Source organism: Puntigrus tetrazona, chromosome 20, assembly GCF_018831695.1.
Source record: "Puntigrus tetrazona isolate hp1 chromosome 20, ASM1883169v1, whole genome shotgun sequence".
Taxonomy (NCBI): Eukaryota; Metazoa; Chordata; class Actinopteri; order Cypriniformes; family Cyprinidae; genus Puntigrus; species Puntigrus tetrazona.
In genome coordinates, this window is record NC_056718.1 from 15,392,358 (window position 1) to 15,415,783 (window position 23,426).

General features: G+C 37.5%; 1 protein-coding gene across 5 annotated transcripts; it reads left to right on the forward strand.

Annotated features, from left to right (window-relative positions):
* Positions 1–995: 995 nt before the first annotated feature.
* kidins220b (kinase D-interacting substrate 220b) lies at positions 996–23,015 on the forward strand. Of its 5 annotated transcripts, none has more exons than XM_043218705.1 (30): positions 996–1,185; positions 3,033–3,186; positions 3,287–3,385; positions 3,776–3,874; positions 3,970–4,068; positions 4,186–4,287; positions 4,477–4,575; positions 5,075–5,272; positions 5,390–5,488; positions 6,425–6,523; positions 6,611–6,709; positions 6,801–6,978; positions 7,575–7,739; positions 7,938–8,117; positions 8,233–8,398; positions 8,937–9,088; positions 9,722–10,011; positions 10,113–10,253; positions 11,535–11,772; positions 12,364–12,452; positions 12,763–12,907; positions 13,893–14,055; positions 15,155–15,333; positions 16,980–17,200; positions 17,901–18,023; positions 19,030–19,062; positions 20,031–20,168; positions 20,262–20,360; positions 20,978–21,208; positions 21,288–23,015. In XM_043218705.1, exons 2-30 carry the CDS (start codon positions 3,055–3,057, stop codon positions 22,422–22,424), a joined length of 5,193 nt encoding a protein of 1,730 aa, XP_043074640.1. In that variant the 5' UTR covers positions 996–1,185; positions 3,033–3,054; the 3' UTR covers positions 22,425–23,015. The 5 variants fall into 5 exon arrangements, with proteins under 5 accessions (XP_043074640.1, XP_043074641.1, XP_043074642.1 ...); XM_043218706.1 differs by having other exon boundaries at positions 19,033–19,062; XM_043218707.1 differs by lacking the exon at positions 19,030–19,062.
* Positions 23,016–23,426: the final 411 nt, after the last annotated feature.

Consider the following 23,426-nt stretch of genomic DNA (forward strand, 5'->3'; position numbering starts at 1 on the left):
CTCATAAACCATTTTTACATAACATACATTTATACATTCATTACTCTGTAAAATGTAGGAAAAACGATTTAGACTTTTCTTATATTCTTACAAGCTTTAACGTAGATGAACATGTGCCCTTTGCTCTGCAGACAAACTGTGCACTTTGTGCCACTAGAGATAACAATAAGTTACTTGATCTTGCTGACATTATATTATAAGGATGTTACTTCCAGTTACAGGCACGTTTATGTCCAAACAGCCACTTTTCTTTCTTTCTTTCTTTCCTAGTTTACATTTATTTTACACTCATTGCAGACCCAGAATTTCATTATTTAGATAATTATTTTAAGATTCTATTATAATAGAATGTTTCTTAGAATCCATTCAACAGGTGAGTTTAATATGTAATGAGATGTTAAATATCACACCAAGAACCTTTTACAACCTCTAGTCAAATAATAATAATAATAATATATATATATATATATATATATATATATATATATATATATATATATATATATATATATATATATATATATATTTATTTGTATAGGGTATAATGTGTGTATTTAGGTTACATATAACCTATATGCAATCTATATTTGAGTTTATTTGCAAAAACAGATGGCTCATGTTTATTGTGTTGGCTGTATATATATATACACACACACACTGAGAAACGCAAGTTATCTTTTTGCAAATGAGCTCTTCATTTGTGATCCTGTGGAAGCGGAAGGTTTATACGTTTGGTTCACTTTTGAAACTAGCGAAAGTGTGAAAAGTAGCCTGTTTATTTAGTTATTTTATTTTCTAAATAGGCTAGTTGAAGAAACATTCGTTGTTCCGTTGCCCTTGGACAGGCAACTGCAGGATGAAATACACAATATTAAATACTCTACAACAAAAAACGACCGCAGCTGTTGGGTTATATAGTACCGCTTCCCGTATATGATACCGTCAGCTATCACATGTAATCATCATGTGCCGATCTGAGTGGGCCGTGACGTCACGCCGTGTGTTGTCAGGGACTCGCCAGGAAGAAGCTCGATCCGGAGCGCAGCGCTCTGCTTCGTCAAAATGGCTGTTGAAGATGGTGAGTAGGAAGAGAGGAGCGCCGTAGACCGAAAAAACTACAGAGAAATACGCCTCTCTAAACGGACCTTCGGACCGCCGAGCATTTCAACGTTTCTTCTCTGTGAGGTATGTCTCGCAACAAAGAGCGGAAGTAGGCTTTAAATCGCGTTTGTCGGTTGATGCCGCGTATGATTGACAGTTCACAGCCTCCCAAAGGACAATAACGAGCATCGAGCCGTGGAGTTGAGCAGAATCGAACATTCACAGCCGATAAGATGTAGTTTGTTACGTAAATGCACTAAGTTTCGGTCGATCTGTTCAGGGTTGTTTTGATGGCGATTAATTGGCTGCTCTCTCGTAGTGAGTAAGGGCATCGACATGCAGACGTGTAGACGAGACACTGCACGCCCTGGTTATTTCTAGAAATACATTTTTAATATCAAATTACAATAATGTTTAGACAGCCTAATATATCAGGATTAATAATTGTTTTTACAGGGCAGATAAGGTGGTTTTATTGTGCTCTTACTCACCTATCCATCTGTCTATCTCTCTGTATGTCTGTCTGTCTGTCATGGAGAGAAGCACATACAAAAACATAAAACATTAAAACAGTAAATATTGCTGTATTTATTGATTTGTTCTATTTTTATAGCTAATATATACAACGTTTATATGGGCTAGAAAACATCATCTATAGTTATTTTTAATGATTTTATGTAATGTAGTGTGCTTCTCGCCAGTTTTTATAAATACCCATGTAATATAGAGCACTTCTCGCCATTGTAATTGTAGGGCTGTCAGTCATCTCAGCATCTTGCTGTAGACACTAGGCGTGAACCGCTCTTGGTCGCCATAAATAATGCATGATGCCATTCCAGAGCAGACAGACAGACAGACAGCAGTCACAGCCAGCAATCTACAGGCATTCATACAAAAGCAGAAGACGGCGTGACATTGAGTGTGCTGGATATATGGTGTCAGGTAGTAGTTTATAAGAATAACTTTGGTGCCGTGTTTCACAGATAGAGCTTGAAGAGCTCTTTGGATTCCTGAGCGAGCTGCCGTGTTCTCTTTGTTGTTGTTTGTTGAGTGCTTGTCTGGTTTTCCCTTTTTTCATACAGGCGACATTGAAGGTTAAATTGAGGGTCACGTGCAGGCGCATATTAAATAAGGCTGTAAAATATTAATGTTAAACATTTATTTGGTTTGGTTTGTGCTTGGATTTTTCCACACAGGGTGGTGAAAGGTGTTGCTTGTCAGCGTTTATATTTTATGTATCTGTCCATCGAGCATTCTGTTGTTCATGTCGTCATTCTGTATATCTGTTGTATTTGCATTGTATTTATTTATTTACTGTTTCACCAGGAATTTATTCTTTTTTTTAATTAAGCGTTTACATGTCAAACATTCAAGTGAAAATTGTTATAAATTTAATTTATGTTAAGTTGTTTTTCATTACTACTGCATATATAATAATACTGTACACTGATGTTTCCATGAAAATAGCCATAGACGCTGGTATAGAATATAGACAAAGACATAATAGAAATAAACACATAAATAAGTGTATTATTGTGTGTGGGTTGTTTTTTTTATTATTTTTTTTTATAGATATTTAAGCTTAGTATTTGCACTAATTAACTGAAGGGAAACCTGTTAGAGTGTGTCTGTGGAAGTGTTTGGAGAAAATGAACGGCTAGTACTGTGTTATGCTTATCTCTGCCAGCCTTCTTTTGTCCTGACATTTAAAGTCCATTGCTATTCTTGGCCTGCCCTGAAGCAAATGCTCTGATATCACCTGTCAGTCAGGCTAGCTCAGCAATTTAACATCTCTAATCTCAAACTATTTTATTTCGGTTACTTTATTTCACATTTTTATCCTCAAAGACTCACTGCAGTATTCAGATGAGCTTAGACCGTCTCTGTTCACAATCTGTGTTTTGAAATTGACTACACGTATTTCTGTTCAGGGTGTCCCAGAGAACGCCGATCATGGACACCACAACCTCCATCAAGATGACCACTCTGGCCATCCAGAACCTCTTCAGCTATGTGGAAGAAGAGAATCTGGCTGCCGTTAAAGCCCACCTTGACAAGTTCAAAGAGGTGGATGGTCGAAGCGATGTAAGTTGTACTGGGAAAAAAAGTCAAATGCAGTTCAAGATGATCTGTTAAAATGTCAAATGAATCTCAAATATCAAATCTCTCGTTGTGTATTTGACAGAATGGACAGACTCCTCTGATGTTGGCCTCAGAGCAGGGCAGTCTTGAGATCGTTCAAGAGCTCATCAGAAGAGGAGCAAATGTCAATTTGGATGATGTGGTGAGAAAATATCCACTTTAGATTTACAAACAGAGCTGGCAGGTAGTCGCTTTTGTTTCTTTTCAATCACTGCAGATATTCACAAAACATTTACCAACCAAAAGTGGAGCAAACATTATTGGATGTTATTGGCAGCAGCTTATTACAGTGTTATAAACAAGATTTTTTTTTTTTTTTATTAATCAAAAATTAGAATTTAAATCTTTTATTTTCCTGTGCAATATTTTTCGCCATACATTTAAAACCCATATAAGGTGTGTTGTGCATTATAACCGTAGGGCTTTTCAGTCTAGCACAGCTCCTGCACACTCCAACACTGTTCCCATGGTGACGTTAGCCAGTGGTTCAATGGTTTCCATAGCGACCTGTCTCTGTGCTTTTTCCTGATAGGACTGCTGGTCCGCTCTGATCTCTGCGGCTAAGGAGGGGCATGTGGAGGTAGTCAAAGAGCTGCTGGATAACAGTGCTTACATTGAGCACAGAGACATGGTGAGAAAATCTTATAGCAAAGTTTGCATCAAAAGCAATCACATTTCAAAAGAATAAAAAATCTTATTTAATGAAAAAACCTTTGTGACATGCAGGGGGGTTGGACCGCTCTTACTTGGTCTTCATATAAAGGTAGAGTTGAGGTGGCCACGGTCCTGCTTGAGGCTGGAGCAAACCCAAACACCACTGGACAGGTAAAACTTGCATATGGTATAAGCACATGCAAATCATACTAAATCAATAATGAACGCAAATAATGGCAGTTTAATAAACGCACTGACTGAAATTTGTCATGCGTTTCACATGGTTAGCAATACAGCGTTTACCCCATTATCTGGGCAGCCGGTAGAGGACATGCAGAGATCGTGAAACTCTTGATGGAGCATGGAGCTAAAGTCAACTGCTCTGATAAGGTGAGCTAAAACAACCCTTCATCACCGTGATTAAATAATGAATAATAATGTACTTACAATGGAAAGGGTCAGTCTTTTAATGAGCAGTCGTTGCGCTTCTATTGTGAACAATTATTTTGTTGTTGTTTTTACTGTGAGATATAATAAAGGTTTGTTTAACTTTTAAAACGTGTCATTTTATGCTTTTAGTATGGCACCACCCCACTGATCTGGGCTGCTAGAAAGGGTCACTACGACTGTGTGATGCACCTGTTGGAGAACGGAGCTGATGTTGACCAGGAGGGGGCGGTATGTGCTCAATATATAAAGCATTGTCCCAGATCGTTATTTACTGAATAAGGATTTATCTGTATTTTGATGATTCCTACCCAATAAAATATTATGGAGCGTGGCATAACTAGCAAAATATCTATTATTTAAAAAATGGGTTGTACCTAAAATTGGATTTATGGGACTTTTGCAGGTCTAGAAATCACACTTTTGAAATTGATATAATCATCAATCCTCAAGAAGTATTTCGGTACTCAAACCAAAATAAATTTTCATAATAAATGTACATAACTTTACATATTAACTGAAAAATATGTATGCTGAAGCTTTTTACCTAAGCTTTTTTAAGACATATTTAGATTTTTTGGTTGTTTTTAACTTGATCTTGATCTTGAATTGCTTTAAGTCACCTTGTCTCCTTGAAAGTTGTCTGAGGCTTCCTAGGGCCCTGTTTGAGAACCACACATCAGAATCCCGAGGACCTGTCGGTCTAATGTTATTAATCTCACCCACTCAGAACTCCATGACGGCTCTGATCGTGGCTGTGAAGGGGGGATATACAGAAGTGGTGAAAGAGCTTCTGAAGAGGAACCCAAATGTGAACATGACTGATAAGGATGGAAACACAGCTCTGATGATCGCAGCTAAAGAAGGCTACACTGAGATTGTGCAGGACCTGCTTGATGCCGGAACATACGTCAATATCCCTGACAGGGTGGGTTAAACCTCTCAACAAACCTGTAAACAAACAGTAATGGTAAAACCGATATATTGGATAAAAATGACCTGCGATATTATGTTAGGTAATGTCTGTTGTGTTTTTAACTTGTAGAGTGGAGACACTGTGCTGATTGGAGCTGTGAGAGGTGGGCATGTTGAGATTGTGAGGGCACTACTGCATAAATATGCAGACATCGACATTAGAGGCCAGGTAACATATATGTGAAGATATTAAGAATTGTTAAACTGATCGTCACATTATTATTTATAAACTATAGTTATTACTCAATCTTTTTAACATTTAATTAGAATTATTGCACATAAAAACACAAAGCCATCCTAGGTGTATATGACTTCTTTCAGACGAACACAGTCTTGAGTTTTTAAAAAGTTTATCCTGGCTCTTCAAAGCTTGGTAATGCTGGCCATTATTTTAAAGCTTCGTAAATCGGATTTATCTGCAAGTACTGTGACGTAAAACTAACCTAAACGCCTTCAGGGGTTATCACAAGTCTTTTGAAGCAGAATGATGATAAAAAATATTTCTAGTTTTAAAATTCTGAAGTAAATAACTTACTGACGGATTGAGCTTTGCCTTCTGGCTTCTTGCCTGACCTATGACTCGACGTATGATACAACTTACGTCATACGTCATACGTCAGCCAAGAAGCTGAAAAAAATGTAAGTCAATTATTTACATTACAATTTTAAAACTAGAAATATTTATGTTACAAAAACCCATCAATCTGAGGACATGTGATAACCCCTGTAGGCGTATAGGATAGTTTATGTCACAGAACTTGTGGATATTTCCGATTTACAGAGCTTAGTTATCCTAGTTCTTCAAAGCTTGGTAATGCTCATGGATAGCGGTATCCAAGAGCATTACCAAGCTTTGAAGAGCTAGGATAACTTTTAAAAAAAATCTCAGACTGTGTTCGTCTGAAACAAAAACGTCATATAGACCTCTGATAGTAGGATCACTTGGGGGTGAGTTTTTGGAGAACTATTTCTTTAACGTATGTTGTGTTTTGAGGGTCCAAACTATTTAAGCAAAAATCACAATCACAATTAAAATATGATTAATTGTACAGTCCAACTTTAAACTGCAAGTGTAAAAGAGTTATGGGAAATTTGTTTGTTTTAGGAAAATAAGACCGCTCTCTACTGGGCTGTAGAGAAAGGCAATGCAACCATGGTCCGAGACATACTGCAGTGCAACCCTGACACAGAGACCACCACTAAGGTAAAGAACGGCAAGGCTTGCGTCAAAGAGATTTTTTTTCACAGTTTTAAACCAAGTCTTCAGTTTGTATTTGTTTTTTATATGTAGGATTCTGAGACTCCACTAATCAAGGCCACAAAGATGAGGAACATAGACATAGTGGAGCTGCTGCTGGACAAAGGGGCCAAAGTATCTGCTGTTGACAAGGTAAAACATCGGTCACAGTTTCATGCGCATTATTAGCATTCACATGATGCAACTATAACGCACTTCGTATATCTGCTCTCTTTGGCTTCAGAAAGGGGACACCCCTCTTCATATTGCCATTCGTGGACGGAGCCGCAGGCTGGCTGAGCTCCTTCTGCGTAACCCTAAAGATGGCCGCCTGCTCTACCGGCCCAACAAAGCTGGGGAGACACCCTATAACATCGACTGCAGCCACCAGAAGAGCATCCTCACCCAGATTTTTGGAGCCCGTGAGTCTGACATTTGTTCTTCATCATGAGCTTAACTATCGCATAACACTTCTTATTAAGGCTGGATATTGATTATAGATTTCCTGATTTAATTATATTGTGATTCGCAAGTTTAGTTGGTATAGTTCTGATTTTGATTCCATTTCATTTAGATTAATTAGGGTTTATTTTAGTTATAATGTCAGATTTTCTTACGTATGAAAATGGTTAGATCACTAGATAAATCTGCTATAAATTATACAGACCAGTGTTTCAGATGGTTTCTAAACAGGAGCTCAACTTTTATAATTATTTATTTTAAAAAACAATTTAAAAGAATCAATTTCAGGAATCAAATTGCACTGTGTTGAGTTTTTGCTGATAAGACTCATTTGTTGACAAACCAGATTAGATTGGTTTCTTTGCGCTACGTAGTCTAATTGATCCACAAAAACCAGAGCCTTGTTCATTATAGTTCAGAACGTACTTTTTTTTTTAAAGTAAACATATGTTTTGAATTGCTGTAGTTGCATTTCAGCACTAAATTATACCACGTTTTCTGTACGTTATGAATGACCTGTGTGTATTTTTGCCCCTCTCTGTGTTGTCCCCTTTAGGACATCTGTCCCCCACAGAGTCAGATGGGGACATGCTGGGCTATGACCTGTACAGCAGTGCTTTGGCAGACATCCTGAGTGAGCCCACCATGCAGCCGCCCATCTGTGTGGGTCTGTATGCCCAGTGGGGCAGCGGCAAGTCCTTCCTGCTCAAGAAACTAGAGGGTGAGCATTATTTAGAGTCGCTCGGCTTAAACTAGGAAAGTGACCTGAAAAGGATATTTTAAAGCACAGTTTACTCATGTACAGAACGTACCTACCTAGCTTTTTAGCTATTTCTGAGCTTGAAATGTTTAATCGAGCTCAATTCACTGCATCTGGTGTATATTTATTGGTGGATGAATCTTCATATTTCTTTCTCAGATGAGATGAAGACATTTGCAGGTCAGCAGGTGGAGCCTTTGTTCCAGTTTTCCTGGCTAGTTGTGTTATTATCGTTCCTGCTGTGCGGCTCTGTCGCGCTAGTGCTCGGCTTCACTGTGGATCCCAAGCTGGCTATTGCCATCTCTCTCAGCATTCTGGCACTGCTTTATGTATTCTTCGGTAAGAAAAACAGACCGGTAATTTATTGTCCCAGACTAAGTTCTGTGTTCATGATTAAAAACCCAGATTTTTTTGCTCAACGAACATGCATAACGTACTCTCTATCTCTACGCAGTGGTTGTGTACTTCGGGAGCAGGCGTGAGGGTGAGAGCTGGAACTGGGCTTGGGTCATCAGCACCCGTCTGGCCCGACACATTGGATACCTGGAGCTTCTGCTCAAACTCATGTTCGTCAACCCACCAGAGCTGCCAGAACAGACCACCCGTGCACTGCCTGTCAGGTAATTACATATAGTCTACAAGTTGATTGAAAATATTTTTTTAACTTTCTATTCATCAAAGAAACCTGAAAACAAAAACGTGTATCACAAATTCAGCAACAACAATGTTTTCATCATTGATAATAATGGAGAGTAAAGAGTAATAAACAAATATTTTGAGCACCAAATTAGTGTATATTAGTATTAGTGTATAATCTATGTTAGAATGAATTGTCCTTCAGAAATCAGCTTTGCCATCACAACAATAAATTACATTTTAAATTATGATAAAATATGAGCCAGCTGTTTTACATAAAAATAATATTTCGCAGTGTTTTTACTGTATTTTTGATCAAATGAATGCATCCTAGTTCATTGATGAGCCTTGGTGAGAAAAAAACGTATAATAAATGTATAATAATTTTTTTTTACATTTTCATGTTTTTTGTGTATTGGCTAGTTTTTTTCAATTCTAGCAGAAGAAAGGAAAAAAAGAGGCCTGGTTTGAATGTGACTCTTTGGAAAGTGAAAACTGATATATATTTTTTTTCTCTCTCAGGTTTCTGTTCACAGACTATAACAGGTTATCCAGTGTGGGTGGGGAGACGTCCATGGCCGAAATGATTGCTACTCTCTCGGATGCCTGTGAGAGGGAGTTTGGCTTTTTAGCCACCAGACTTTTCAGAGTCTTTAAAACTGAAGACACTCAAGGTAAAGGCCACTTAACTGTTCTGAATTCTTCAGGGACTATGTTAATGGGTTAACTCACCCCAAAATGAAAATTCTGTCATTAAATATTCACCCTCATGCCGTTCCAAACCTGTGGATATTTTTGTAGATATTTTTGATGAAATTGGAGAACTATCTGATGCTCCATAGAATATAACTAAAATGATCCAAGTCTAGAAACCATAATAAATACACTGGAAAAACAGGATGTGACATCAGTAGCTCAACTTCACTTTTGTGGCGTTACGAGAATACTTTATAATTTACTCAACCATTCTTCTGCCCTGAGTTATGTCTTCTGCTATTTTAGAGAGTATCACAATTCATATGCATGCTTTCCCATAGGCATAAAAAACGGTTATTACTTTGTGTGTTTTGCCCCCGAACGTAAACAGTGCTAAATCAAATACATTCTTAAGTAACCTCCAAAATGGTGGAAGACGTAACTCAGGGGAAAATTTTTTTTTTTGTTTTATTTACGCAAAGAACAGTGTTTTTGAGAAAGAAAGAAAGAAAGAAAGGTGAAATGTTCATTTTGGGGAGAACTTAATCATTTTAATATACAGCCTTTATCTGTTACATTACATTTATTGTTGCGGCCATGTCTACCCTCAGGTAAAAAGAAGTGGAAGAAGACATGTTGCATCCCATCCTTTGTTATCTTCCTTTTCATCCTGGGCTGCTTGATCATGGGAATGGCCCTGTTGGCGGTCTTCAAGGTGGACGGGCAAAACCAGACCGTGAACGCAGTGCTGGTGTCAATGGCGAGTGTAGTTGGTTTGGCGCTGTTGCTTAATTGTCGCACCTGGTGGCAGGTGACAGACTCAGTTCTGAACTCCCAGAGGAAGAGGCTGCACAGTGCCGCCAACAAGATGCACAAGCTGAAGAGTGAGGGCTTTATGAAGGTTTGTTCGCAGGCTTCAGGGTAACTTATTCAAAGAGCTGCAGAGTCATAAACAAGTAATATTTGTGTACAGCGTCACAGATGGTCAACGTTTTTTCACAGGTCTTGAAGAATGAGGTGGAGCTTATGGCTAAGATGGCCAAAACTATAGATGGCTTCACCCAGAACCAGACACGTCTAGCAGTCATTATTGATGGACTGGACTCCTGTGAACAGGATAAAGTGCTGCAGATGCTTGACACGGTAAGCACCAGCGAGCTAAGCTAACTAGAACAACTAAATGCAGCGTTTCCGCAGGTCTTAAAGTCTTAAATTGCTTTTACGTGGATTAAGGCCTTAAAAATGTAAATCTTTATAGACTGTTTATTCAGTAGTATTCATGTTCTTAGCTTAATTAACGTTTTGGAATATATATATCAATCAATCAATCAATCATTTTTATTTATATAGCGCTTTTAACAACACAGGTTGCATCAAAGCACTGTGAATATATAGTGGGTCGCAGCTTGATGATCATAGGAAAACGAGGGTTCCAAGGCCAAAGCAGTTGAGAACCGCTGTCATAGAGCACTAGTTCTCCTCACCACTGCACGTTTTATAAGACACCCATTTTAATTCAGGTGTGCTAGATGAGGGAGGCATGCAAAATGTGCACTGGTGTTGGGTCCCCAGGCCAGGTTTAAAACCGCTGTCATATAGAGATATATAGATATATACGATAGAATGTATCTGATCAGAATGTAAAAGTTATTTCCACATTTAAGTGGTTGAATCAGAGGTATCCATTAATTAATTAATTAATTAGTTAAATCAGTTCATTTTTTTACTTTGACATGTTGCTGTAAATACAACTCTTCATGTGCTCCCTAGACATTATAGTTGGAGAATCTTTTGCCTTTACATTTTCTATACATTTTCTACATTTCCTTTACATAGTTGGTCTCAAAAAAAGGCCTTTAAAAATTCTTAAACTTACCCTTCTAAAATTTGTAGAAACCCTGTAAATATCATTGGCATTAATTTAAATAAAGCTCCACTAAAATAAAATATCATAATTAGATAGTTGACAAAACTGCATTTCGGGCAAATTATCTGTGAAGCACTAAATTTATTAAAATCATAAAAGAAAGCAATTCAAATACAAATGAATGAAGGTGAAACTAAAAGTAAACTTCAAGCTGATAAAATCATTTTAAATGACAGTGGTCTCCTAGAACTGCTAATCTAAGAAAGACTGAACAGACCCGTTGTTTTAGTGATAACCCTAATCTATTTAGTCAATTTTATTCAGGCCCTGACAAGAGTAATTGGTACTTTTCTAAATAAAATAATGTTATCATACATCTAAAGAAACACTAGGATGCTGACTTTCATTGTACCGACAGAGGATCTAGTGCATGTGATGTGAATGTTAGTTTGATTAAAAATGAGAGAAGTCTCTCTTAAATTCTGTAAAATGTGTTGTTTAAATCAGCACTTTTTAGGCCAATAACAAAAACCTGTCAAAATTGTGTTTCTAATTAGGTGAGAGTGCTGTTCTCCAAGGGCCCTTTCATCTCTATCTTTGCCAGTGATCCTCACATCATCATCAAAGCTATAAACCAGAATCTAAACAGCGTTCTGCGGGACTCCAACATCAATGGCCATGATTATATGCGCAACATCGTCCACCTTCCTGTCTTCCTCAACAGCCGTGGCCTCAGCAGTGCAAAGAAGATGTGTGCTCCCACTCCTGCTAACGGAGACACTGGAAACTCTGAGGGTTTGTATCAACATGGGATGAGGGAGTTAGGATACAGTAGGATGTCTATTATGAAGTAGTCTTCCTTGCGTTTCAAAATAAACTACCATTCAAAAAAAATGTTTTTTGAAGGAAATCTTTTTTTCCTGTCAAGACTGCATTTATTTAAAACGATTCCTATGAATCCAAACAAAGCTGAATTATGAGCAGCCATGGTTCCAGTATGCTGATATGGTGCTCTAGAAATATTTTTATTATTATAACAATGAAACACAGTTGTGCTTCTTACAGTTTTTTTTTTTAACGATTCTTTGATGACTAGAAAGATAAAAAAAAACAGCGTTTATTTAGCATGGAAATATTTTACATTATAAATGTCTTCACCTTTGCTTCTGATCAACTTAATAAAAAATGACCGTCTCTCTGAATATTTGTGTGGTGGTGTATAAAATGTAGCCGAGCATATCTTGCCAACATAACGTCCAAACCATGTTGCCCTAACTGTATTCTCACCAACATTTCATATTAGCTTTTCAAACTTTGTTGTAAATCAAATGCTGCATTACAAAAATGCTTGCGGAGCAAATTTCTTATCATTTTCTTATACTCTAGGTTGGCATGAGGAGTTGGACAGAAAGTTGTCCCAGAACAGCCTGGGTGACCAAACCAAGTTTGGCAGCAAGACGACTCTTAACCGCAGGGTAAGCTGATAGATACGCTGCTTTATGCTTTAAGGCTACTTGCTTTATAATGATTCAGAGATATGTGATGTTTGCAATGGCGTTATGATTCGAACTCCAAAGATGAATGGAATTGTTTGTCCTGTCTGGGAGTCCCATGGCTTGTGTTTGTGCAGCGTGTGTGTGACTAATCCAATGACAGTAATGTTTTACTGCATGATACGCTCATATCACAAAACCTTTCCAAATTTCTCCCTTGACATTTTCCTTCCCTGTATTCCTTGATGCTGTTGATTTAGGATAAATTCAAATCTGGCTGATCTCTCCTCAGGATACTTATCGCCGTCGACAGATGCAGAGGTCAGTCACGCGTCAGATGTCCTTTGACCTCACAAAACTGCTCGTCACTGAGGACTGGTTCAGTGACATCAGCCCTCAGACTATGAGGAGACTCCTCAACATTGTATCAGTCACAGGTCAGCATTCAATCTTTAAGGTCAACGTCACCGCATGTTATTTCAAAGAAAAAAAAAATCTTACTCTTACCCCAAAACAACTTTACTTTTCCAACGACGTTACTTGAGCGTTTAGGTAATGTTTACTAATAGTCAAAAAAGTTTAGTCTGGTTAGTAATGGCCACCTTTTGCAATCCAAATGAAACATGATGTTTTTTGGCTTTATCATGTATTACTCTGAAATATGTCTCCTTATTGAAGTAAGACAGGTTGCATACGTATAAATTCTATTCTATTCTATGAAAGTTTAAATTCAGATATATCTTTTTTAGACCGAAATTGATAATATATATTCTGCATGGGCATATTAAATTGATTAAATGGCAGTACAGACATTTATGTTGTTTCTTTTTTATTAGGATTAGAATCAGAATAAGCTTTATTGCTATGTACGTTTACACATGAGGAATTTGTTCTGACAGAAGCTCCACAATGAGACAGAATGACAAATCAGAATGTCAGTGCTTTGATGCTATCTGTATTGTTAAAAGCATAAATAAATAAATGTGATTGATTGACTAGACACAGATAATAATAATAATATACAAATATATAAAATAGCACAAACACAATATACAAAATTTAGTATGTATTATTAAAGAATTCTTAAAAATGCACTACAACCTTTTAAAAAATTATTGATTAATAATAAACAATGACCAAATTACCATATCACTATGATTTTTAGTAAGACTGAAATAATGGCTGCTTGTAATTCAGCTTCGCCATCACAGGAATAAATTACATTTTTAAATATAAAATAATGTTTTTGCTCCAATTAATGCAGCCTCAGTGAGACTTCTTTTTAAAAAAAATTAAAAAAATTTAAAACTTACCAACCCCAAATGTGGTAGTGTATGTAGTCAATATAATGGAATATAAACTTTCAGATATAAAATAAAGTCTGAACATTCAGTACTCATGAAATATGCTTCCCTTATTAAGGCCGCTTGCTGAGGGCCAATCAGATAAGCTTTAACTGGGACCGGCTTGCATCTTGGATCAACTTGACTGAGCAGTGGCCATATCGCACATCCTGGCTCATACTCTACCTGGAAGAGACAGATGGCATCCCGGATCAGACAACTCTGAAAACCATCTATGAAAGGTGAGGGCTTTTAAAGAAACCATATGAAGCTATTTACGTTTTATAATGTCCTTATGATGTTGTACTGTAGTTCTCTAGAAAACCGATTTTGTGCTAACATAATTCGAAACAACAATGTTTCAATTTCACCGTATGCTTTATCATCACAGTAGTTTTGTAGCTAATCAGATTGCCAGAAACACACACTGTTGTCTTAAACTTGAGATCAACAAATCAGATCATAGCTAATCTGTGCAAAAATAGTTTTTTATCAGAGTAATCTTAATGTAATGTATTTGTCCCGTATGATTTTTATTTATTTATTTTTTTTGCATGTAGCCCATTAGGGTTCTAGAGACAAATGTCTCCTTCGGGAAGCTTCCTGGAAAGGAATAATGGGAGGCTACAGTATGTCAGATGAAGCCAAAGAAAGCAGGTCCGGATCATTAGATAGGCTTCCCTACGGTGATTAGTCAGATGATGCTATTCATGTAAGACTTGTGTCACTGCGTAGATATGTCGTCAGATATGAAATGATTATGGAATATACTGGCTGCGCTCATGTTTATTTCTTTATACGTGCAACATACCATCACCGTGCAGTCCTTGTTGTACACAAATATAAAGAGAGAAATGAATGCATTCGCAGCATGGGTGTATTCTGACATTTTGAGGGGTTTATAGAGCATTTCTGAAAACCCTTAGGTCTGTTTAAGTGGAAACATATGAAGTTTGCGGTTTTATGAAGAGGTTTGGCGTCCAGAACATCAGTAATATTGCTGTATTGTGTTGATACTGGCTGTCTGCACACTTCTTCCACTCTTAAAGCGGCCCATGCCCCAGAAATGCAAAATGAAATGAAGATATTGTGCTGCTAATGCTGAGTTATATCAGCATCATTTTCATTTTCAGTAAAACCATCACGACTTTGTTTTTTCTGGCAAGACTCAATGTAATTTATGCCAGGGTATGTTAAAACCAGTCATTCTCACAAGACCTGCATTGTTTTAGTGAAAACGTGATGGACTCTCCACACATGCAAAAGTAACTTTTACAAACCTTAAAATATTAGCATTGTCTCACGTTTCTCAACTTGTATCTTTCATGTACTGCCTGACAGGATCTCCAAGAACATTCCAACCACTAAAGATGTGGAGCCTTTGCTGGAGATAGATGGTGATGTCCGTAGCTTTGAGGTTTTCCTTTCTTCCCGAACTCCAGTGCTTGCGGCTCGAGACATCCGCACCTTTCTCCCCTGCACTGTTAATTTAGATCCAAAACTCAGAGAGATTATTGCAGGTAAATGTTTTTCTTTTTCGTCACATTTAAACCCATCTAGCTAGCCACTAAATGAAAGCTTAGGTGACGTAGGGCTGCGGCTAACGATTATTTTAATAATCAATTAGTTTATTAGTTTATTAATAGATTATGTTTTGATTTTAAAAAGCCCAATTTGTTTTGTTTTTTTTTATTGAAAAATGTGCAATGTCCTTCAAACAAACATGTCGACTGTATGCTATGAAAACAGTGTTTAACAATGTCCTCCTATGCTTTTCATAACAGCTTAAATTCTTGCTTATGTACTTTTTGAATATAATTGGGTATCTGAAAAAAAACCAAAAAAACACTTGACCTTTTTTCTGCCTTTTTTATAGATTATATCACTAGAAATAGCCAACTACTGTTACTAAAGAGCTTATGCATATTGGAGGACTAACCGATTTGCAGAAAGCAAAAAAAAAAGATTTTGGTAATCACTAATACTGTTGTTTGATCTAAACTACTAGTTTAGATCAGGCAGTGTCACAAAACATAATTTGTTGAAACCTTACAGAAATTTGTTTGAATAATATACTGAATATAGTTTCATTCTCTTCATTAAATATTACAATTATTAAACGTCATTAATGATTAATAATTTAACATTTATTAACAGTAAACAAATAATAAATATAATAAGGACAACTAAAAATATAAACTGTTAACCAACAGGTAAGAATCATTTACTTCAGGAACACAGTCTCTTCTTCATCTTATAAAAGGCGGTTATGAAATGTCTAATATTTATGTTCAGAATTACATGCTGTATCCCTTTACAGTTCCTCATAAAATATGTGCACACCATGATTAATGATTCTCATGGTTAGGGTAGTTTAATCACGTACTTCCCCCTGTAGTATCCAATTCTGTTTCCTCCACTATTACAGATTCATTTTGTCCATAGAAATATGGCCGGCTAAAGTTGGACGTGCACTGTGGGCAGATCCTGGCTTATCGATAATGAGAAATTTTTAGTATTGATAATAATCAATTTTATCGATTAGTTGTTGCAGCCCTAAGTGATAGCTTTATGTAGGCAACATCTGCAGTCCTGATACTCTTTTTGGATTTTATTTTATGTTTTGTTTTTGTTTTTTATTAATAGCAATACATTGTTTTAATAGTCTTTAAATTTTTTTTTTATTTTTTTTATTTAATGTCTGTTGCATATTGATTAGCTTAATTTAGGATGAATTGTACAATGCTGCAATTCAGTCTTGTATTTTATTATATTTTATTAAAATAACAATTTTTTTTTTTTTAAATAATATCATATTTTTTTATTTAGATTTTTATGCCGCATTGACAGCTTAATTAATGCTAAGTTTGCAAACTGAATTTATTACTCATTTTAACATTTTCATTAAGTGTAATATTAGTAAATGTATATTAAATATACTAATTAGAATAACAACATTGTTTTTGAATATATCTTTTGCTAGAATATTACAAATCACATAATTAAAAATCACACACACACACACACACACACACACACACACACACACACACACACACATTGTGAAGCTTTAGAGAAAACCGATAGAACATGTGAAGTATTTCTGTTGACCTTAGTCATACCTTTTTGAAAAGCATAATTTCCAAGTTTTTATCTTTTTTTTTAGATGTGCGTGCTGCCCGGGAGCAAGTGAACATGGGTGGCGTCACCTATCCCACGCTGCCTTTGCAGGAAGGCCGTCCAATATCAGTCTACAGCCAGCAGTCCTCTGCCTGTTCCCCTACTGCCTCCTACAATGGCCCGTATAACCCACCGGGTGTATCTCCTCAGCCTCACAGCGCCTACTTCAGCGGCATGGCCGGGCCACAACACCCCTTCTACAACCGGGTGAGTGTCACTACACGGATAACACACAAAAGATCACTTGAATCGCTAAACTCAATAGTTTTAACTGAATCACAAATGTTTTTGTTGAAATCTATCATTACGTTATTGCCATCTCTTTGGGTGCATTTGAGGTGAAATGGGTCCAGTTAAAACTGATAAATAGTGTCAAGGGTAGACTGATGACTCAGCTGTGTTTTAGACTCAACTTTCCTCGGGGAGCTCTGCTAGGCATGTCGGTTCATTTAATAGATGAGGGAAGTCCCTTGGACGAGCACACACCTCTCAAAGTATTCCAGCTTCAGTGCCAAAGATTTCCACATGCCCACCCAGACAATTTTTCATTCATTTTCCTGTGCTCGTGTTTCAGTGATTGTTTTTCTTAATTTTAACACCATTTTGATTAGCGTTTTGCCTTGTTTTCTTGAGTTCAGCCCTGTAATGTAACAAAATGAGGTGTTTATGAGGTTACATGTTTGTACACATTATATCCCTCCAAATCATTTATTTTTTTAAGCATTTGTGCATGTGAGAGAGAGAGATTGAGTTTTATGTTTGGATTTAAAGGAATCTTTCACGTTCAATAAATTGATTTGTTTACCTCGTATTGAACTTGAACATTCCTGCATGTATTTATTCATGTTTTTCTGTTATATTTTCATTCCCTACAATTTTTTTTTCTCCTCCAAACTCGGTCTCTCAGCCATATTTTCCCCAACATCTATACCAGCTGCCACGACAGTATGCTGGCAGTTCCTTCCCTGCTCATGTTCTTCCACGTCCATTCATTAAAACCGGCTATCCCAAGGACCATAGCAGTGGACTTGTAAGTACTAGTCATGAACGAAAGCTGCCAGACCTTGTGCTTATGGAGAACGGCATAGCTCTAGCGTTAGACATTTTTGCTAGGGTTTCATTTGCTGACATACTTTTCTTCTACAGCTAATGTTTAATTTTTGCTCTGCAGGTGTTTCCTTTTATAAACATGAATATAAAGTTTCTTCTTCCCTCTTGTCTTATATGTCAGTATCACTTTATTTTCACTGTTTTCATGGTGTTGCTCCAGATATACTTCATGCTTTTTCTTAGAGTGTAATGCGTGATATGCACATCTGTCATATTCTTTGTGGCACTTTGGACGAATAGTGTTATTACTTATCCATGGTTTTTGTTGTGAAAATTGGAAGAATTGTTAAATTATTGTAAATTAGCATGAAGGGCTTGTTTCCGAAAGGCCAAATATTTTAATCTTCAAAAATCTCTGAGACTTTGGCCTGTTCCAGATCTTGACCGTCTCAACTATGTCTAACAATAAAACATAAATTTTTTTAACAGTCTATTTAATTGTTTTTAAAGGAATTGTAAGTGTTTTTAATTATTATTATTATTATTATTATTATTATTATACAAAAATAACATTTGTACAAATATTACTTTAATAATTTTTTTTGTGTGTTTTGTGATACAAACCGATTCTTGATCCCACACCTAGATCCCAAAAATGAGCTTATTATTTATAGATTTTTTTTTTTTTCATTTTCAGTCCCTGTTTTCTACCCTATTTGTGTAAAGTGCCTTATACCTAGTGTTTGACATTTGGTACATTTTAAGCTTCATTTGTGTGAGAATAGAAGCAACTAGTGACGTCAAGCACAAGCTGCCTTAATGTTCACCGGAGGCTTTCACAGTCCACCAGTTCCCACATGCTCTAGAGAAAGACTCATTTGCTCCCTGTTTAAACTATCTCCATCTTTCTTTCATCAACATGAATGTAGTTCCCTCACGATTTCCACCTCCTTTGTCTCTTTCCTCCTCTCCTCTCTCTCCTCAAGCAGGGTAAGGTACCGTCTTTCAAAAAGAAGCAGGTACTGAATCCTTCTAGACTCGGCTTAAGTTCTGCTGCTCTGCTGATGCTTCCCTTCCTCACATGCTAACACTCTCCAGAGCTCCGAACACTCACATCCCCGGCATGCACTATGGGAAAAATAAAATTCACTCACAGTGGGGAAGGAGGAATAAAAGGGCTTAAGTTGAGGTTAGATGCCTAATAAAAGGTTAAAATTCAAATATGCCATTTGCCACTGCACTAAAACAGTGACATGCTAAGATGGAGTTTATAGTTTATTTGGTCACAGTGAAATTAAGTCCTTCTCCTTCCTTCACTTTTCCCAGGATCTTTCAAGCTTCTTTCCTTAAAAAAATCTGTTTCGGTATCCTTTCAATTGTGACGATGCACTTGTTTCAATGATGCCAATTTACACAAAAGCCATTGAAATAATCAGCTTCTCACAGTGTGGCCTGGATGCTGAACTTTTAAAGAATTCTGTCAGAAAACTTTAAAAGTACAGAACCCAGGTGCCACTCTGACTTTCCCTTAACAGAGCTCTGTATTTATAGTCCATGTAGTGTAGGTCACAATTTTTTAGATTTGTTATAATTAGACACAGCTTTTTGAAAGCTACATAATACTTAATGTTAAGTGTGGTGGTAGATGTAACCCTTCAGCACTAACAAATTCTGAGTACCACTATTTGTATCCCTAACCTTTTCTTACCATTGTATCACTCTAGATTTGCACTAGCTTCTTTGAAATCCTGCTGACAGCGATATGTTCAAAATGCACTGCATACCTTCATCCGCAGTACCTCTTTTTGATCCCTCTCTTCCTTGAATTTTAATTCAAGACCTTTTGCATCCCCTTTGTACTGTTTTCTGATAATCTGCATGGTCTATCTCTTGTGGTAGCAGTCCTAAGGCTTCAGAGATCTTTCATATGCACACTGTTCTGGTGTAATTGAGTGGCACTAATGGTTCTGCGTGTTGTGTGTACCAGGGCTCTGCCTCTGTGGTCTCAGGCACTCCATCGATGCTGCTCAGCTCAATGAGCACAGATGTTGTCTGTGAGCGTGTCAAACTTATCGACGGCATCGACCAGAGCATGCTTTCTCAGTATACAGCCACCATTAAGAAGGTGTGTATTTGTGAACCACAAAAATTATACACTGAGAAGAAAATATCAAACTGTTTTGGACTATGTTCTGATTTTCTGATTATTTTTTTCCAGGCTAACATAAATGGTCGAGTTCTGTCTCAGTGTAACGTTGATGAGCTGAAGAAGGAGATGAGCATGAATTTTGGAGATTGGCAGCTTTTCAGGACAACAGTGAGTAGTTATATAACCGATATAATGATCTGCTTTGCCAGCAGACAAAAAATTTAAATGTCTATTAATTTAAATGTGTGCTTGTTTAAATGTATAAATTCAAAATTTCAAATTTTATGTATAACTTGAATTATATAAATACATATAAAATATGTATTTTGAAAGTAATTTTTTGGTATTCATATAATTGAATTTATTGGATTTAATATTAAAATAATTGATTATATTTGTTTAATTATTTTTATTGTGATTTTATTATTTGTAAATAATTATTTCTTTTACTAGAGTTTTATAAAATGAATAAATATAAGTAAAATAAATGCAATAATAATTTCAAATAATAAAAGATAGCTATAAAATCATAAACTGTATAAATAATGCCACATGTGGCAAATTATATAATTTTTAAACCACATTTTTACTAACTTTGTTTACACACTTTGTCACATTTCATTCTTTGAAAGAATGCGTGCCAGCCAAACGATACTTTTACCTAACAGAATTCATAACTAAATCTCAATGAAAGTCAAATGTTTAAGTTGTAAAGCATGTACATTATCAAGAAATGCAAGATAAATAGTCCTAAATACTAGTGTAACGAAGTCGATGTTGTGCAGGTGATTGAGCTCCGTCATGTGGAGAACCAGATCCTGCACGAGGAGGCTCCTAGCGAGCAGGGCAGCAGCGTGGTTGGCCATGCGGAGTCTTGCAGGCACACTGGTGCACCTGTTCACGGAGTAGTCGGTAACACAGACACCTCACCGATGTACAACTTCAACCTGAGTTTTGAGGAGCTCAGTAATGTGGGCTTGGATGAGCCTCCTAGGAACACCAACCCTACGTGGATGGTAAGTATTCTTACAAGGTTTTTGAACCCTTTTTTCCAAGACATTCCCTATTTATCTCAACATCTCTTGACTTCTATAGGCCCCCACACACCGCACATCTAGTATGTCCAGCCTCAACTCTCAAGATTCCTCCAATGAAATTTGCAAGCTAACAGACAAGCAGCAGGCAGAGTATCGCAACGCCTACCAGGATTACATCGCCTCCATGTCTCAAATTGAGGTAGGAATGGAGAAACCTGTGCCACCTTTTGTTGGCCAGCTATTGCACTCCAGCTCTGAGGACAAGAAGAAGGATGGAGGTGACCAAGATGGGCGCAAATCTGTTTCAAAACGAGGGAACAGCAAGTCAGGGACCGATAATACTGACTTTGCTTCGGGGGACACGCCCACTTTAGATCCCATAACAGAAGAGGATGAGAAGGTTGACCATGGGTCATCAAAGTCACTTCTGGGACGCAAGACATCTGGAGAGAAGGTGAGCCTCTTCCAGGGGGCTGATCTGAAGCTGAAACCTGGAGGTGGTTTACGCTACCAGAAACTGACTAGTGATGACGAAGAGTCAGAAGAGTCAGACAACGCCCCTCTGCTCAAGGATGGAAAGAAACCTGAGCCCAAAGCCTCAGATGCTGGAGATCGATCTTTGGCCAAAGGTAAGGATTACCTTTCAGATAAGAAAGATTCTTCTGACTCAGGCGTTCGCTCCAACGAAAGCTCTCCTAATCATTCCTTGCAAGACGAAGAGGCCGACCTGTCTCAGTCTGAGAGGGCTAATCTGATTGAGCTGGATGAAGAGAATTCTGCCCGAAAGCGAGGCCTGCCGAATAGTCTGAGTGGCCTCCAAGACCCAGCTATCGCCCGCATGTCCATCTGCTCTGAAGACCAGTGCAGTCTTCTGGCCAGCAGCCCCGAGGAGAGCTGGCCTTCCTCCAAGAGCTACAACCTCAACCGTACACCCAGCAACACCACCCTCAATAACAACACAAACGCTCAACAAGGAAACAACGTTCGCCAACCCATAGATGGCTCCATCACCAGCTCCACCACCACTGGAAGTGACGTCATCATGGCTCCTGGGTCCAGCACCACCACCACCCAAAATGAGAATGTCCGTGTGGTGCATCTGAAGAGGGGGCTTAACCCTGGAGATCCTCCTGAGATCCTCAAAGTGTCCTCTGACACAGTCACCTTTGGAGAAGAACGTGAAAGTATCTTGTAGGCGATGTCTGGATCTACAGCAGTCTTAGCTAATTAATGTTTTTTGTGACGCATGCCTAAATACACGTAACGGTGATTGTGACATTTCTAAATGTTAAGTGTCAGTAAAGTGGGCTTCGTTCATATCCGTCCATCTGCTTGTCATACACCATCTAGTTATATACATGTGATGTTTCCGTACAGTATTAGTAGCTTAATCATGTATTAATGTCACCAGTTGTATGGCTAGAAAGCATTTTTGAACCACAGTCGTAGAAGAATATTCAGTAGTGTTTCCCAAAAGAAAATATTGTAGTCCCTTGTCATGGTAAATCACCAGTCAGTGAAAAGTGTGAATATGAAAATTCAACGTGGCTCGGTGTTGTATTGCATTGCGTTGTCCTGCACGCCCTCTGTGCTGTAGTTACAGTAGTATAGAAGCAGTGACGAGCATGTGTCCAACTGCAGTCCTAAATAAGCCCGTAGAAACTGCATGCCATGTGATGCTAGTATTTAGCAGTTAACTGTACTATTGGCAGCTGTACTAAAGGGTAAAATGTGTTTGGTGATGCTTGTCTTCAACATGGAATGAAATAAACCTGCACTGACAGTATCCATCTTTTCTGGAGGCTTTGTTTGAGAAAAAATGACTGAAATAAACATTTTGCTGTTCTGTACACACTCGTGCAGAAATGCATTCCCACAAAACGATTTGGTAAGAGCAAACATAGAGCAAACTTATTTTAGTACCGTGAATTACAGATGGGTGGCACCAGTAGTTCATGCATTACAATTATATCCCACACCCTGAACACTTAAGAGTGGCCATTCAGTGTGTGTGTGAATGCTTAATGACTCAGAGGTTGGTTTTTGCAAGGAATTTCTATCAATACTTTTCACTGTAAGATTCATCTTGCGCAAATGAATTGTTTTCTCAGTTACACAAACTTTTCAATAAAACATTTTTGGTGGTATACTTTGATAATAATCACAGTATTTAGTACATATTTTTGCGCTATTTTTT